The 19,197-nt window shown below is 40.0% G+C and overlaps 1 protein-coding gene across 1 annotated transcript in view; it reads left to right on the forward strand.

Moving 5' to 3' along the window:
• FMNL2 (formin like 2) overlaps positions 1 to 19,197 on the forward strand; it is a 314,952-nt gene that overhangs the window by 210,872 nt on the left and 84,883 nt on the right. Inside the window, 3 exon segments of the mRNA XM_007964975.3 lie at positions 3,865 to 3,941; positions 13,846 to 13,929; positions 17,301 to 17,453. Coding sequence (XP_007963166.1) covers positions 3,865 to 3,941; positions 13,846 to 13,929; positions 17,301 to 17,453 — 314 coding nt within the window.

The following is a 19,197-nucleotide window of genomic DNA, read 5'->3' on the forward strand; positions in this document are numbered from 1 at the left end:
GAGGCTTTAAATTTCAGCCAGACAGTCTAGGCTGGGCAGTTTTCCTTTAACTGTGTCTGGAGTCCTCGAATACTTGATTCGTTAATCTTTTGTGCAAATTGAGTAGAAGATACTTAATTTGCTTTTTAAAAAATTTTTTTAAAAACATTTTCTATTTAGATTATCTTCTAAATAATTTTAAATGAAACCTCTAGGGCAGGAAAGGAAGAGCCTAAATTAGATATCTCTATGAACAGAACTCTCCAAACCAGCCTCCTTATTTAATACCAGGAAGTGATTAGTCTGTGTTTAAAGGAGTCTGGTCCCTTGCTGGCGCTGCAGTTGTGAGATGAAACCTATTGTAGGGCTCAACCTGGGCTCAGCTGCCTCTGTGGGCTCATCCCAGGCCTCCTTTGATGGGGAGGGAAGGGAGAATAGCACAGACCGCTCACAGATCCTCTCTGGCTCCCCAAGGGCACATAATTTCTCTTCAGTTTAAAGCATTCTGGATACATTTTAGAAGTGCAAAGTGTTAGCACTCATTGTGTATATATTAGAGAAGTGGACTCCAAGACTTCTTGTGGCCCAGAATCTAACCAAAAATTGAGCCATTCCTAAGATAATGTAATACAGGAGTAAAGTCAGTTTAGTTTACCTCTGTTATCAGGCAGTTGCAGAAGGGTAGTGCCTAGGTAGCATAGTCAGTGCCCAAAAATGCTAGCACTGCTGCTGTTATTATTACCTCATCATGTTTTGATATAGTTACCTGGTTTCAATACATAGCTCTTAGCCCTTCAGCAGACCGTCTTTTATACTCCACTATACCCTCAGTGCTACACTGAGTGCCCTTGTGCCTGATGGCATATGTAAGGGATGACCTTGCCCCGAGGAAGCAGAAGGCGGCATTGGGGCTGGGTGTTAGTTCCCTTGTATTGCTATAAAGAAATACTTAAGGCTGGGTAATTTATGAAGAAAACAGGTTTATTTTGGCCTACAGTTCTTTAGGCTGTACAGGAAGTGTGGTGCTGGCATTTGCTTCTAGTGAGGGCCTCAGGGGGTTTACAATTATGGCGGAAGGCTAAGGGGGAGCAGGCGTGTCACATGGTGAGCAAGAGGGAGGAGGTATCCGCCTCTCTTAAACAACCAGATCTCACAGGAACTCTTCAGAGTAAGAAGCCACTTCTTATCGCGAGGACAGCACCAAGCAGTTCAAGAGCTATCTGCCCCCGTGACCCGAATACCTCCCACTAGGCCCACCTCCAACATTGGAGGTCCTATTTCAACGTGGGATTTGAAAGGGACAAATATCCAAAGCAAATCAGGGGCCCAGCAGAAGCAAAGGCTGCAGGGAATGAGTCAGAAGTGCGCACGACACAGAGCTTGGAAGGCTGAGTTATTTTCTGACAACCACCTGTGCAGGCAGCTCGAGACTTAGGACTCTGACGTGGGAGTGGCCACATTGGAGCAGCCAGCACATCTGGAAATGGTTGCCTTAGCTGTGTGACCAGAGACCCTAGAATTTTTTGTCTCCTTTCTCTTGCCTTCTCTATAGACATAGCAGACTGCCTGCTTCATCCTACTGACTCTCCTCTACTCCATTCCTAATTTTTAGCTCCAAGGAAGAGTTTAAAGAGCGAGAACACCTTTAGCTGCCCATCCTGCACTACTTGCCCCTATTCTTTTTTTTTGACATGGAGTCTTGCTCTGTCACCCAGGCTGGAGTGCACTGGCACGATTTCAGCTCACTGCAACCTCCGCCTCCCAGGTGCAAGCGATTCTCGTGCCTCAGCTTCCCGAGTAGCTGGGATTACAGGCATGTGCTACTATGCCTGGCTAATTTTTGTACTACTATGCCTGGCTAATTTTTGTACTTTTTTTTTTTTTTTTTTTTTTTTTTTTTTTTTTTTTTTTGAGACAGAGTCTTGCTCTGTCGCCCAGGCTGGAGTGCAGTGGCCAGATCTCAGCTCACTGCAAGCTCCGCCTCCCGGGTTCACGCCATTCTCCTGCCTCAGCCTCCCGAGTAGCTGGGACTACAGGCACCTGCCACCTCGCCCGGCTAGTTTTTTGTATTTTTTAGTAGAGACGGGGTTTCACCGTGTTAGCCAGGATGGTCTCGATCTCCTGACCTCGTGATCTGCCCATCTCGGCCTCCCAAAGTGCTGGGATTACAGGCTTGAGCCACCGCGCCTGGCCAATTTTTGTACTTTTAATAGTGACGGGATTTCTTCATGTTGGCCAAGCTGGTCTCGAACTCCTGACCACAGGTGATCTACCCACCATGGCCTTCCAAAGTGCTGGGATTACAGGCGTGAGCCACTGAGCTTGGCCATTACTCCCTTTTCAAGCCAAGTACTGTGCAGAGCCTCCTCATTGCTGGGAAGTGGTCTAGGAAGCTCTGGGGTTGGGTGCCCTCCAAACTCTCAAGTATGCCACCATTTCTTAGGCCTGTTTCAACAGAAGAGGGGAGTGCCTCTTTTTTCCATCACATTGGGGATATTTTTGTTTCCTATTTCTTACTGTACTTGGATTCTGGAAACCTGACATGGTCTCTTTAGATTGTCTTGGGAATGGCATTTATGGAGGAACTGTGAGACTATCTTCTTCCTTGGGGGCCCTGCTTAGAAGCAGCTGGTGGGGAAGCCAGGGGCTTTCAGAAGAAGACGACAGGGTAACAGGAGCCTGCTGTGCTGAGCTGTGCTTCAGGCCTTCATGGGGCACCAAGTCCCAGGTGTGGGCGTAGCTCTTGCCACCCCACATTCTGGAATCCTCACTTCCATCCTCCTTCCTTTTCTTCTTGTCCTTGGAGCTGAAGGACTCTGTGTCCACTGCAGTTGTGGCAGCAGAGGAGAGAGGTCCTTTATATCCTCAGCCAGAATTCTCAAAGCTCTTTCCTGTAAACAGTGTAACATAAAGGTGGTTCAGGTTCGTAGCACAGATAGCCTGGAACTCTGCTTAGGAGGCGCTGACGTCAAATTTTCTTCCTTCAAAGTGGCCTGAGACTGTCACTTTAAATAAATATTTCTGTAGGAAAATGTGTTCCAAAGGACTGATGTACAATGTAGCCCATTGGTATCTTGGAAATGATTTAGGATCAGGAGGCTAGAGAGGTGTATATGAACACATTTACTATCAGAGGTGGATTCAGTGATGAAAGAAGCCCCGAGGGAGTCCTGGAAGGGTAGGTGGGGAAGGTTCCTACCATTTCCTGATAAGAATGTTTCCCTATGCTTAAACTGTTTGTGAAAACAACACGGCTTATGCTGAATGCCTCTTTTCCTTCTGGGAGTCTGAATTTTTGTTATGTACTAGACAGAGAGTTGCCTATTAAACCAGCTCCCAATAAGAACCTGGCCACTGAGTCTCTAATGAGCTTTATGCGTGTTGTCATTTGTGTCTACTCGGGGAGAGGACTCCTGGAACATTGCACTTGGTTTCCTGCACGTTTTATCCCATGAACCTTTTCTCTTTGCTGATTTTGCTTTGTATTCTTTTGCTGTAATATGTCATAGCCACGGGTATGACTGTATGCCGCCAAGTCCTTTGAGTCCTACTAATGAATCATTGAAACTGGAGGTAGTACTGGGGTCCCTGACCCGTAGGAATACTGGTGAATATTGTTGTGTGTGGGGGGTAGGAAAATAAAATCTACTTGCTGAAAGACACATTTTTGTGTGTCTTTTTCTAAAACAAGGACTTTTTCTAGTCCTTTCTCGGTAGCTAATTTTCATAGTGAGGAAAATGTGTGTGCTCTGCAACAAAAAAAGGGAGGGAAGCCCATTTTAGAAGTGAAGATATTTTTCATATTGTGTTAAATTTATTATAACTGAGCTTCAGTTATAGCAGTTGCTAAAATACTTTGTGTGAATATGTGTTGTTAAATTATAGAAATTCAGACGGCGTGTTCAAGAATCTACACAAGTGCTAAGAGAACTGGAAATTTCTTTAAGAACCAACCACATTGGGTAAGTAAACCCCTTTAACATCTTAGCTCTAAAGCTTTTGGACACTTTACAAAGTAACTGAATCATATCCAAAGAATTGAGCTTCCTTATGGTTCATTATAAATTAAAAGACTGAGGTTTTAGTAGATGAAACCTTTGTTAGTACTCAAATTACTTACTGCCCAAGAATCAGCAGAAGCAAGACAGATAGTCCTTGATTTGGAATTCATAACAATTCTATATTTCTTTGCGCGGGTGCAGTAAATATGGACAGTTGGTTTCATGTTTGCATAACAATTCTCTGGCAAATCAGGAACTCGCAACAGTAGATGTAGACTGAGGTCTTGGAAAATCTCTAAGCTTTTACTGTAGTTCTCCAAGTTGCTGAGTTGAAGCTACTTTATTTCCCTTTCGTTAATTCTCTAGAGTTTCTGGCCAGAAGGGGACGGAAGCTGGAATAATGTCACTTGACTCATGTCATTGCACTCAGACACATTCTCAGTCTCTTTTTCATACATCTCAAAACCTCAGGACCATGAAGTGTAAATCCATTCTGGGAAAATAAAGTTCAGGGAATCTCTGCACTAAGCATTCTGAGTTTCTTTCAGGCGACAACATGGTTGCTTTGCCTCAGGCAAGTACAGCGGTATTATATTCTCCCTTACCCCTGGGTGGCCTAATTGTACCATGTCTTCGAATAAGATGGCTTCTCTCTGAGGCAGAATGATATCAGGTATCCTATTTTGTAACCCTCCTTCTGCCCAAAGCACCTGCGTAACATTTTGGGCAAGCTATTTAACCCCTTTGGTTTTGATTCTTTGAGCTTTACAATGAGAGGACTATCGACTTTTAGATCTTTTAGAATTCTCCCATGACATTCTTTGCAAGTCTATTGGAAATGAATTTTGATGTATATATATTGAGCTTTAGTTTTACAGAGTATCCTGTAACATACAGTAAGTCCTCTCTCATTGATAGGTTCTTCTTGGAAACCATGAGTTTTAAGTGAAGTGATGTTATAAAACCTTTTTCCCCCCTCATCAATGTCATAATGAAATAAATGTTATTTGAGGTTAAGTAAGGACTTGATATGGATTTATTATGTAGATAAAACTTTATTTCAGACTGCTGTAAGCCATTCAAATGGTTAATTAGCATAGTTATTTCAAAATAAACTTTTAGAAATTGTAGGAATGCTATTTTGGTTGATAGGTGACGGAACTTGGGTAAGAATGTGCATTTCTTAAATGATAACCAGCAGGTTTGTCACCTTGAGAATGAAATATTCAGAAAATGAATTAATTCTAGACTTTGTCCCTGAAAATGAGCTATGGAACAAAGAATCATAGAGTCATGATTTTTGAACTGGAAGAGAAATTAAGAATTGCCTAATGCCTCATTTTACAGATTAAAATAATTAAAGACCAGAGAAGGTGAGTGAATTGCACAGTCTACAGCTGTAGAGCCAGGTGCTTTGGCTCAAGTTGCTCTGTTGCTTTTCCTGTATGACTTATGCTGGCAGCCATTTCCCTGAAAGTAAATAAGATTATCAGGGATCTGGGATCAAAGCAATGAGGCTTGTCTGCTGGAGATGAAGATGGTGGTAGTTTAATACTTCTGGGCATTTAAACTAAGGACATTTAAATACTTTCCAGTATTTATGGATCAGGAACTAGATTCGATTTTGTTTGGTCCAACCCTAGGCCTTTGGCCCTTTTAACTGAAAATGGTGGAATGAACTGCAACCAGGATTTCTACAAATTGTCAAAAAGCATTTCTTAGGCTGGGTGCAGTGGTTCACATCTGTAATCCTAGCACTTTGGGAGGCTGAGGTGAGTGGATCACCTGAGGTCAGGAGATTGACACCATCCTGGCCAACATGGTGAAACCCATCTCTACTGAAAATACAAAAAATTAGCCAGGCGTGGTGGTGCATGCCTATACTCCCAGCTAGTTGGGAGGCTGAGGCAGGAGAATCACTTGAACCTGGGAGGTGAAGGTTGCAGTGAGCTGAGATCACTCCAGCCTTGGTGACAGAACAAGACTCCTTCTCACCCCCCAAAAAAAAAAAAGCATTTCTTTAAGCATTGCTGAAGTAACGTGAAATTGACCATCAAATACAAAAGGAAGATGATCATTTCCAACACAAACTTGGCTGAATAGAAGAACCTTGGTTGGATTGAAGCCAGTGCAGTCTGCAAGCAATTGGAGTGGTTTGTTGTTGAGGATACTATAGGCATGTTGAAAGATTCTTACATTTCTTTCATCTTTACCGGGTGAAGTTTTCCCTCACCCACCGCCTATGTGAGGTACTCTGAAAGCCTTGGCTTTAGCAGCAGAAAAATTGATGGAGATGCATTGTCTGATTGTATGCAAGCAATCACTAGCATAAGCTTACATGAAGTAAAACCACACAACCAGAGTTTGACCATCTTGCCTGTCCTGAAAACCTAAACCTGAACTCACTCTTTCTTATGTAAACTAACTGGCTTGATCTCACTTGATAGGGATATCTTCTGAAAAATTACTCAATAATGACTAAAACAATCAGTTACTAAAATGAAGAATTCTTGAAATGCAAGATGCTATATGAGGAAACCATATATTTTATTGTACTGTTTAGCATACTGTAATAGATAGATAATTCAGGGCTGAGTGTGATGGCTCACGCCTGTATTCTCAGCACTTCGGGAGGCTGAGGCAGAGGATTACTTGAGCCCGAGAGTTTGAGACCAGCTTGGGTAACATAGTGAGACCTCGTGTCTACAAAAAGATAAAATATTAGCCAGTCACAATGGCACGTACCTGCAGTGCCTGAGACGCTGAGGCAGAAGGATCAATTGAGCCCGTGGGTTCGAGGCGGTAGTGAGCAGCCATTGCACTCTCTGAGTAACAAAGTGAGACCCTGTCTCAAAAAATAAAAATAAAAGAGCAGTACCCATTTGCTCAAATTTTTGCTATGCCCCTTTCTAGTTATTTAGCCTTAGATAAGTTATATAAGTTTTCTGTACTTACTATGTGACCCAAGTTAAATTCTCGTTGACAAAATGAGTATGATAAGACTTACATCATAGGAATGTTGTAAGGATCAGATGACATAACTTATAAAGACCTAATAAAGGGTCTGAAACTTAATAGTTACTCAATATATGATAGTTGTTTTTTATGCTTGTTGCAAATAGTATCTGTAGTATTCAACAGTATTATATATCTCTAAGGAATTCCCTAAGGCAGAGAGTGTTATCATCTTTATCTAAAATGATCCTGACACTCAGGAGATTATGATTCCCAGAAATTAAAAAGAAGGGATTACATTTACAATCTACTTGTCCTAAAAAAAAATTGTTCTGGGCACATGCTTGCTTTTCAAGGTTAAAGACTTGAGCTTTACCGAGATAACATTCTGAGCTGCAGCTTTGTCAAGCAAAGGGCTTGTTCTGAGTTTTGATATAAACCTAAAACTCTATAAATGGAACAATCTTCTGAGAAAGAAAATTAATTTTCTTTGAGTCAAATTGAAATAAGAATTAGACTAGAAATAATCCCATTCACTTACTCTTAGGAACTATAATAATAGAGAAGAATTGGATTATGACTTATCTAAGCTTTTGAAATTACTTGAAATACCCTTGAAATGATCCACGTAGTGTTAGAACACACTGGCCATGCAGTGTGAGTAGGCAGATGCCATGGTGCTTAAGATGTCAGAGTGATAGGATTTAAGTTGTGGTGAGGGTGAAGTGGACAGATTTACCAGCTTTATTCTGTGGAACTGATGTGTATGCTGTCTCTCCTTGCAGGGAATTTATTGTAGTAAAGCTGCCTATAATGATGGAAAATTACTTTCCATCCTCAGTGGAAGGTCACAGAAATTCTGAAAGATACTCATTTCACTTTCTCGTTGCGGTGTAGAGAGAACAGGCATGAGATTGCAGAAGGAATGTGGCAAGTTCGCAAGGAGGGGAAGGAGGTTTGTAGAAAAGGGAAGACACTGAGGAACTGCTTAGTTAATGTCGTCTTCTCTCCTGCCTGCCAGACTTCTTTATGAATCAGTGCTGGGTGAGCCAGGCCAAAAGAAGAAAGACAGGAGAGTGACAAAGGCTGCTTTTAACATGCATACAACATGTATGGGTGTGTATGTGTGTATCAAGCTGCCTTATGATTAACTTATTCCTAGATGGTACTTTTTTAGAAACCATCAAGGTTATAATCATTTTGTTATTTATTAAGCACTGTGTTAGGTGCTTTACCTTTGTTATTCTGTGTATTTCCTACAAAAATCTTACTGACCATTACGCCTGAATCCCTGTTTTACAGATGAGAATACTGAGGGTCGTCTATTAAGTACCTTGCTCAATTCCACACAAGTTAGAAGCACTGAGATTTGAGCCTAGATATAGTCACTTCTAAAATTTGTTACCTAAACCAGCAGTTCTCACCTTTTATTTTGGTTTTAGAATGCCTTTATACTTTTATATTATTTTTGAACCCATATAATCTTTTGTTTAGATGGGTCAAATCTATTAATATTTACAATATTAGAAATTAAAACCGATATATTTTAAATGTCTTTAATAAAACATTTATTTAATAAAATTTAATTTAAATACATAAATATAAAATAAATGTTATATATTAATATAAATATTAACACATTATAAATTAACTTAAATGACATGTTTTATGAAAAATATTCTTCAAATAAAAAATTGGTGACAAAGGCCGCATTGGTTTAATTTTTGCAAATCTCTTTAAAAACTGGTTAATAGTTGGCAGCTAGATTCTCCTATCTGAGTCAACATTCAGTTTGTTGTGATCTGTTTTGATGGATGTATATGAAGAAAGTTGGGTCTTTTACATATACACACTTAGAGACGAGTTTTTTTTAATGGTCTTTTCAGATAATTGTGGATATTCTTTTTTTGGTAATACCCCTGAAATTGAACGACTGGTAACTGATTCTTACAGATAGCTATAATGTAGAGTCTGAAATCGTATCAATGCACTTTTTGTGCTCTGTTATATTAAAATCCACTGGCCAGGCGCAGTGGCCTGCAGTCTCAGCAACTTTGGAAGGCCGAGGTGGGCAGGATGGCTTGAGCCTGGGAGTTTGAGACCAGCCTTGGTAACATGGTGAACCCTTGTCTCTATAAAAAATACAAAAATTAACCAGGTGTGGTGGCATGAGCCTGTAGTCCCAGCTACTCAGGAGGCTGAGGTAGGAGGATCACTTGAGCTCAGGAGGTTGAGGCTGCAGTAAGCCATGATTGTGCCACTGCACTTCAGCCTGGGCAACAGAGTAAGACCCTGTCTCAAAAAGTCCTCTGTGCTGTCTTGCACTTTGATTGGGTCATTTTATCCATACGTGAACTTGTGACATGATTTCTTAACATCATGCATTAGTCATTTGGAAGATCAGAATAACTCAGTGAAATCATGTTTCTCAAATGTTGAAGTATATCACTTTGCAGTATTTTAAAAAATCACATTTGTTAATAACCACTAGTCTGATTAGAATATATTTTAAGTATTGAGAAGCTGTCAAACTGATGGTGGTGAATACAGGTTTTCCAGAATTCTAATTTTTGTTTGAAAGCTCAAAGTTGGTCATCAACAACAAATACTGTGTTGTCCCTGAAAGGACGGGCTCACTTCATATTTGAGTAAATGTCTGCCACATATCCCAAACTGAATCACCATGGTTTGTCAACCATTTTTACAAGTAAATTGACATTCCATGAAAAAATGGCTTGTTCAGCTCACAACTCGAACAGTTGTACAGGTGCTTTTCCTTGAGACAACTGTGCTACTTGGGCAGGTAGCAGAAGTACTTCATGTGAGCTTCCTGTTTTGTCAAGCTGAAAATGAAAAAGATGTGTACTAAATGAGTAAGCTTTAATAAAATCAGTATTTTGTATTGCTTATCTAAGGGCATTCTTAAGTGAAGTTGGCTTTTTCCTCCTCCTGAGTGCATGGAGTGACAAATACAATAAATAGGTGTCTTCTTTGGTTGCAGCAGTTTTATACAGTATTTCTTTGGCATTATACATGTCAGTGTCAACAGAGTGAAAACAACCAATGTCCTAATTTTTTAATTAATTAATTATTATTATTATACTTTAAGTTCTAGGGTACATGTGCATAACGTGCAGGTTTGTTACATATGTATACTTGTGCCATGTTGGTGTGCTGCACCCATCAACTCATCAGCACCAATCAATTCATCATTTACATCAGGTATAACTGTTTGAGTTCTTTGTAGGTTCTGGATATTAGCCCTTTGTCAGATGAGTAGATTGCAAAAATTTTCTCCCATTCTGTAGGTTGCCTGTTCACTCTGATGGTAGTTTCTTTTGCTGTGTATTTTTTTTTATGAAAACAGTTTTACCTTCATAGACACCCTGAGAGGGTTTCAGGGACCCCTAGTGGTGTATGGGCTATACTTTGAGAATCAGTTTGCAACACTGCCTAACAGAGTAGATCTGACCAGTGTTGAATCCGCACAGTGCTTCTTTCTCTTGCTTTTCATGATTTTTCATCAACTTCAGTTCCCACTGTATGTCTGTAGGACCTCTCTCTAAAAGAGGCTGGCAAAGGGAATTAACTGCTTGTTCCTTTCTGTTGTGCAACTTTGGGCCACTTGGCTTGATCTTAGAAATTGAAAGCCAGGAACATCTCTTAAGACCTATATGAGGAGAAATAAGGTTCTAAGATTTGGGGAGACAGAACAAAGATTTGAAATCAAGCTGTGACCAGCCTACAATAAAATAGTGACTGTTGGCATTGGCACTTACATCTCTTCCTTGCACCCAGTTTCTTCCAGAGCTATTTGTCATTGTCCCTGTCTTTTCCAGCTCCTAAGCATCTGATTTAGAATTTGCCTAAATTCAGATTTACAGCATATGGTAATTATATTGAATCCGTGAGGCACTCAGGAAGTTATGCATTCTGTCGGAGTCAGAAATAATTCAACTTTCCAAAACCTATAATTAACCAATTTGAAACTGTTTGCCTATTGGCAACATATTAAAAAGTGTGTGTAGCATGCACAGAGGTGAAATGGAAATAATTTGCTATGGGAACCCTAAATATATGATATAGTCCTTGCATGATCATTTACATAAATCTGCAAAATGAGGCATCCATATTCTTTGAATGCCTTTAGATTCCAGATACTGCTTTGAAAGTTGCCCATTTTTATCTTTACCTGTTTTCTTTCCTTACTCTTTCATTTCTGTAGAAGTTCACTTTCAACTCTGATTGAAAGTGGCCGGTTCTCTCCAATACAGAAAGTTCCAAGTCAAGAAGGGGTAGGGACTGAGATAATAGAAAAATGCGGGCTCTTTTTTTCTTATCCATACCCTTATTGCTGAAATGACTTTGCTAAGCTAGCCTGATACCATTTGATAAAGTGGGGAAGGTAGCCAGCCCTGAAAGACTGATCTCATTCTTTCCTAAGGCAGCCAGGGGTGTCAGGACTAGATCAAATCCCAGGAGGAGGATCTTGTAGCTTTGAAAAAAATGTAACTGTATGACATTAAATCAGGGGTAGAATATGTCACACTTTCGCTGCCCTTTTAGGAGGTAGGCAGCAGGCTGTTACCTTTTACTCAGAAAATTGTCTTCGAGGCCCTTTCGCTCAAAATCAGAAAGTGGAGATGGGGGCCTGGATAACGACACTGCAGTGAAGTAAGAGAAGCCAATTAGTGTTCTTTATCCCTGCATTAAAACATCTGCATATTACCATGTTAAGTGAATTGTAGCTCTGGCTGTACTTGGCTATTTCCTACCTTAAAAAAATTTAGTTTTTCATCTGTAGGTCACTTGCCTCTTGTCTAGTTGGTGGCTGAACTTTCCAAGTGAGATGGAGGTGCCAGCCGGTGGTTGACACAAGGGCAGGCACTGAGTGCATTCTGGATGGTCTGCACTCTACAGAGGCTGCGTCTGGAAAATCAACCAGAAGAAATGACAGTGGTTGTTTCTCTTAGCTCCTAAATTCGTGTGTTCTTATGAGCCACTAAGAATATGTGAAACTGAGACTGCCCTGAAAAATCTGCCCCTACCCCCGCCATGATTATTTCTCATATTAAAAAGACACCCACCACCAAGGGCCAGTTTAAATTGTACAATCAGAGCCCATAGACCAGACCAATGGAAAAGCCTAAGCAAGGCTAAGGGGCTTGAATTTAAAGATTTTCTAATCATCGGATTTTGATAGTGAGTTCCAGACTTTACGTCTCCAGCCAGTCACAAAAAAGAAAAAATTCTTTTTACTATTTCTAAGCTTCTAATTACTAGTATTTAAATGTGATCAATGTCTCCTGAGACCTAGCACCATAGAAAGTAATTAAAATAAATAAAAAAATAAGTATCTAGTAGATGCTGTGAGATTGTGTATGTGGCTCTTTTGAAATGAAACTCCAGCCTCCACCAGTACCCAGCCCCGTTAGTTTTGTCTAGATCTCATAACAAAGCCACTTTGTGAGGCCTACCAGGTGGTATTTTCTTTGCCACTGTTGCCACTCCAGGTCTCTCTTAAATTAAATGCTGTACGTTTACAGGCAGCTATGCCAAGTGCATAGGTTTTGCAGTTGCCTCTCTGAGGCACTTGGGGGGAAAACACAAGGCAAGCTTTCTACTTTCCCACTTTGCTGCCTCCTGGAACTACCTGCAGACCTGGGCTGGGTTTGCATCATGGAGATGACAGGACTAGAAGAAAGAATGAGCTTGAGGATGAAACAAAGAACCCCTTCCCCCTGCCAAAAATTAAAACAAACAAACAAACAAACAAAAAACCAAATATCCTGATTCCATGGGATTGTTTTCTTCCTTTTAAGACAAAGACCTCAAGGGGTTGCTCATTCTTAAGGGATACTTAGTAGAATTGTCCTACTGTTATTTTAATAACTAACAAAACTGGCTTCCATAGTTGCTATCATGTCCATAGCTGGTCAACCTTTTTAGCTTGGTGTTTCTGGAGGAAAGTAACCACTGTGGAATGCAGGTGGCAGATGTACCTTAAGTGGCATTTCAGTGATAGTAGTAGATCTTTTGACTTATTATTTGTTGGAGTTTGAAACTTAGTGAAGGCTTAATCGGGTACCATATGTTGTTTGAAGATGAATGCACTGGAGGAAATCTGTAAAAGGGGGTGGTGACATTTTACATCCACCTCCCTAAAGATTGTGTTTGAACCCCCTATCAGGATTATTATGAAGAACAAATAAGAATGTGTAAACATTTTCCATGAACTGTGGAGCACCATTCAAATGCAAGATGTTATTATTTAAAAAAGAATTTTTAAAAAAACCTGATATTTGTCATCTACCGGCCTTGATGATGGTATGCAGTGCCTGCAGCTTTTTAAAAGGTTTTAACATTCATGGAAAAAGTTAAGCAAATCATTATCCCTATTGAATTTCTAGAAGCCCATAAACACTGGTCTCTCATTGGCTAGTTTAGTGGTTTCTGTAGCTTAGTGTGCCAAGGAGTTGAACTTGGATTTGAAATCCTGCCTGGATTTTTGTGGTTATGTTGTCATGTCCCCCGTCTGCCTCATTGTCCGTAGTCTTGCTTCCTTCCACAAGCAGGCTGTAGATCAATTGTGGTGGAAGAAGTACATTAAGCAAGTGCCTTCTTTAAATAAAGTTTCTTACAGATTATCTTAAATCATCTAAGCAGTAAAATGCAAAGATGGCCCACGTGTACTTTTTGGCCCTTATTTTTGCACATTAAAAAGTTGTAGTTTTCTTAGTTACCATATCTGAAAAGCTCCTGTCTCATGTGAAGTAGTCTAGGCCTTCCTCCCTATGTCCTTTCAGGCAATGAAAGTTTCTGGTGAAAAAAAACAAAACTTTGCACTGTGCCCTTTCCTTGGCAGGTCATGTGATCAATTTCTCCAATGATTTTTTTTTCCCCCCAACAGATGGGTCAGAGAATTTCTGAATGAAGAAAACAAAGGTCTTGATGTTCTAGTGGAATATCTCTCATTTGCACAGTACGCAGTAACGTAAGTAAAACTTGGCTTGCTTGCATTTGAATTTTTTGTGGTCACAGCAGATGCAACTCAGTGGTAAAGTTATACACCACACAAAGGGCAGAAACTCAGAAGCAGATGTGCGAGGGCTTAGGGAGGTTTGTTTCTATTTGGGTAACTAAAAACAAATCACATAATTGGTATTAGAAATGCCTTTAAGGCAGAAGTGAAACAGGTGAGTAAAAAAAAATCACCCTTAAGGAGCCCTTATTTTCAAAAGTAATGCTTTCTTTAGGGCTTAAGTTATATATATGGAAGAATGGTCTAACAGTTAGTGAAAGAAGTATTTGATAAATCACTAGGTGATGCAAAAGAGTGACTCCCTTTTTATTTTAAAAATGATGTCTTCATGTATATTTGTATATGTTAGTAAATGCATAGAAAATGATTGCAGAAACAGATACCAAATATAGTGGGTAGGGAGAGGTAACAAGGTAACAAGAGGTAACTGGAGGGAGAGTAACAAGAGGCTATTCCTTTTTCCTTGATATGTATTTGTATTGTTTTGATTTTCTGCCTATAAACTGAAGGGGAGTAAAAACGGGTCAGAGCAGGAAAGAAAAATCAACCTATTTAACCTTGTTTTTGTTATTTCCTAAAATTCTGTTTTCTTGACTTCCAGAATGATTTACAAGACTCAAAAGTGTACATCTGAATGAGACATTGTCTTCTCCACATTTTCTCCTTTAATCAAAAAACATCCTAGTATCCACAGACACACTCATACACACAGATTGAAGCAATAATATTCATTCGTTAATTTGACTGAAAGACATTTCAGCCTTGGTGGTGTTTTTCTTTTCCATTCTTGTTTTAAAAGCAGTAACCTGTTTTTTTAATTTCTTCACTCCAAAAGAGTCCTAAGACTTAATCAGATGTTATCTTATAATCCCCATCATTTCCTGGAGAATTTGTGAAGCGAAAGGTATAATTATTCCTACCGTACAGATGCAGAAACGAAACTATTGACTGAAACTGTCTTGATAGGTTTCAGTTCTGATACCTCTCATGTATTAGATGGAATGGACTAAGAAAAACCAATAGACAAGTTCTTACCTTCCTGAGAAATGCTCTTCAAAGGATGTTTCCTATCTATCTCCATTTCATCAAACACTGCAAGTCTCCCTTATGCTTTATATTATATGCCAAGAGAAAATACTGTTACCTACCCTGTTGGGTGTTTTAAAATCTGGAGTGATATTTATGCAATTCAGAGAAGACTAAGAAATGTCAGGAGGAATGGGTAAGAACAGCATGCTATGTTTTCTGTTGGCTCTAATGAATCCTTTACCTACATGACAATAGAGCTTGGCAACCAGCTTTCCCAAATGTACCTTCACATAAGACCAACCAGGAAAGGAGGTGCTCCTGTGAGGGAGTTCCTGTAGTCTCTAGCATAAGACAACAGCGCACAAAAGATGAGAATTCAGAGCTTTTGTTTCTCAATCTTGTGCCTTTGTGGGGTTTTTTTTTCAAGCAATTGCTTTATGCTGTTTGCTTATTGGTTTTGGTTGGCTTTCATTAGATAACAAATTTTATATAGATATATAATTTGTCATCTTTCTTGAAACTAATGGGCTGAAAAAATTTCTTACTTTTCCTTGGCATGTGACAATTGTCTAGCCCGTGAAATATGAGACACAGGCTCATAGTGCGTCCCTGAAGAAGAAGCACTCTTTTCTTTTTCTTTTTCTCTTCTCTTCTCTTCTCTTCTCTTCTCTTCTCTTCTCTTCTCTTCTCTTCTCTTCTCTTCTCTTCTCTTCTCTTTTTTCTTTTCTGTGTCAGATAGAGTCTCACTCTGTGACCCAGGCTGGAGTGCAGTGGCATGATCTGGGCTCACTGCAACCTCCGCCTCCCAGGATCAAGTGATTCTCCTGCCTCAGCCTCCCGAGAAGCTGGGTTTACAAGCACCCACCACCTTGCCCAGCTAATTTTTGTATTTTTAGCAGAGATGGGGTTTCACCATGTTGGGCAAGCTGCTCTCAAACTCCTGACCTCAGATGATCCACCCCCCTCAGCCTCCCCAAAGTGTTGGGATTTCAGGTGTGAGCCACTGCGCCCAGCCTAGAAGCACTCATTTCTATGTGTGTTTCCTTTTTCTGCTGTGTGAGGGTGAGGACGAGCTGAGAGGAACACACGCTGAATGGCATGGGAGCTGCAGAGTAGCCTAGCGAGGGCGTCAGTGCCACGAGTGATTTCAGGATGCCCTCCTCGTCTTACCTTCTGTCATCTCAGTGATAGCTTTCTCTTTTTAGCAGTTAAAATTTTATTAGATTACCTCATTCTAACTTTTATGTTCAGCATTCCCTCCTGCAGCCAAAGGCATGACAGAATTGTGATCAGATGCCTCCATGGTCTTTGTGCATCAGTCTCTGATCTCTGATTCGTCTTTTATAGGTGAAAGTCATCACCGATTTTCAGATGAAGATTCTAACCAAATATTTTATTTTGGCAGTTATACTTTTATAAAGTTATACTTTGATTTATTGTATGTATTATTGTTTGTTCTTCTGCAGTATCCTCTAAAATTTTCCTGAGGATATTAAGTGTAGCTGCCTTCTGATTGTCCTACTGTCTGATCAGGTGTTGATATGGATAGAAACAATTAATATAATTCCTTTTTTTTTTTTTTTTTTTTGAGAAAGCAGAGTTACTGACTTTGTGAGGGGAGAAATGTATGGAGCACAAAAGCCTGTCTGTTTAAAAACTTTGTTCCTAAAACTATATAAGAATGAGCAACTTAAGTTGCCATTTATTCTAACATGGTTAACATGAGTAATAACCTCAAAAAATGTCAGAGAAACAACAGTCTGACTTTAAAGAGCACCACACTGGGAGGAGATTCCAAAATCAAAGCAAATCCATAACTTTGCTGGTAATGTATCACATATGCTTGGAAAAGTACACTTGCCAACACACTGGGAGAAAATGCTCAGTGAAAATTGATGGGTAGGAATAAATTAGTATAAGCCTAACATATTGACTTGTTAAAGCAAAATGAAGACAGCTGTAAGATCTTTTCCCCCTTCCATCATACCAATGTTAGCGACTGGTAAGTTAGCAAGCCTTATAAAATAAAATACAAATAATATATCACTGTTTAATTTTTGCTGTTCATTGTTCCATTATTCTTTTGCCAGACTCATTATTTGTCATTCTGTATTTTTAAAGCTAACACTGAGCCCATAGAAATTCCGTTGTATTTCCTTTCCAGTTTTCTTTGTTTACAAAGACTTTCCATACTAAGGTGCAGATGTGTTGTAGGAACAGCAAATTATACCTGTTCATTTAAACATGTGAATGTGAATTTTTCAGTCTTCAATGGCATTTCTCTTTTGTTTTAGTTTTGACTTTGAAAGTGTGGAGAGTACTGTGGAGAGCTCGGTGGACAAATCAAAGCCCTGGAGTAGGTCCATCGAGGACCTGCACAGAGGGAGCAACCTGCCCTCACCTGTGGGCAACAGTGTCTCCCGCTCTGGAAGACATTCTGCACTGCGGTGAGTTCGTTTAATCAGGAGGCAACTTTGGCAGGATGTACTGGGACAACAGGGTCCTACTTCTTTTGATAATTCTGGGCACTGTATCTCGTAAATTGCCACAGAGCGCTTTCATTTACAATGACTGTAAATGAAAGTTTCTTTAGGAGTTCATAGGCTCTTTCCTTGGGTGATGTTTGATAACTTTAAATAGCTTCTGGAAACACCATACCTTGATTCAGCACAAAAGGTGAGAAAATTCTGCTGCCAAATGATACAACAGGGTAGTCTCATAGGCAGATAAGGTTTTGAAACCAGGGAAATGTTGACATCCTGGTGGAGGTACTGTTTCCAGGGTAGAGGCAGCACTTAGTGATCTGGGGATCTAAAGAGCCCCTTGTTACCCTTTGTCCTTCTGCTCTCTTTCATTTCTCCAGTGGTAGCTCAGGTTGTGTGCTCTGGGGCGTTTTCTTAGCCATAGGTACAGAATGCCATGGTGCTCATTTGTATTGGGGAGACGCCATTAAGCAGTGTTCCTTTGATTAGGTATGCTTCAATTGTCAACCTTTTTTTTTTTTTTTTTTTTAGATGGAATCTCACTCTTGTTATCCAGGCTGTAGCGCAGTGGCACAGTCTTGGCTCACTGCAACCTCCACCTCCCGGGCTCAAGCAATTCTTCTGCCTCAGCCTCCCAAGTAGCTGGGGTTGCAGGCACCTGCCATCACACCCAGCTAATTTTTTTTTTTTTGTAGTTTTAGTAGAGACAGGATTTCACCATGTTGGCCAGGCTGGTCTCAAACTCCTGACCTCAGATGATTTGCCCGCCTTGGCCTCCCAAAGTGCTGGGATTACAGGCGTGAGCCACTGCGCCCGGCCAGTTGTCAACCTTATATTTCTTCCTAAGTATTCCCTTTCTCATCTCTCCTGGCTAAAATAGTACCATGCTAAGGGAAGATTGGTGCTGACCACCTATACCAGTAATGGGTTTAATGTTGCTGAGGTTGTTCGTTCACTCAGACCTACAGTCATTCATTCATGGAAAAATATTTTTGTGCTTCTTATTTGTCAGGCATAACACTTAGAACAAATTGTATATTGGTGGATAAATCAAACTCCTGCCTGTCAGGACAGAGATACCATCTAGAACAAGTTTGTAAAGGTTTTCTATGGTTCATGATTTTCACACAAAATTTTGTTAATAAGACCCTCATTCCAAAATGTTGCTTAGTCTTTCTTTTCATTTTTTTCTATCCTACCCCCTTACTTACTCTTTCTTGCTTAAAGTGTTTCTGTCTTATTTCAGGCATGCTCTGGCAAGAGGACATTATTTCTCTAAGTGTTTACGATCACTCCGGGTTTTCAGTCATTGTAGTAGAATCCATATGTCAAATTGCAGTCAGTGAAAATGTGGCATTTAGACCTTTGCATTTGGTTGCCTAATTACCTCTTGTCCCTTTGACTTGGGTTTTGGTCATGGAAAGTTAAACATTTCTCTGTAATGAAGTTCAGTTCTGCTGAAGGATTTGATGTTTGAGTATGATACCTCCAATAAATCATTCAGATTTTCCTTGTTTAGAACTGGAAGAAAATGTTAATGGGTTTAGAATGAATTGATTCACTATTAAGAACAGTGTTTCAATTCACCTCATTATATTTGCAGTAGGCCAAGGGTTATGCAACCTGCTAATCTGCATCAGCTTCACATGTGGGCAGGAATATATGGGCTGCTTTGGCAGATATATAAAGAAAGGCTAATTGTCTGAAG

This window comes from Chlorocebus sabaeus, chromosome 10 (genome assembly GCF_047675955.1).
Source record: "Chlorocebus sabaeus isolate Y175 chromosome 10, mChlSab1.0.hap1, whole genome shotgun sequence".
Lineage (NCBI taxonomy): Eukaryota > Metazoa > Chordata > Mammalia > Primates > Cercopithecidae > Chlorocebus > Chlorocebus sabaeus.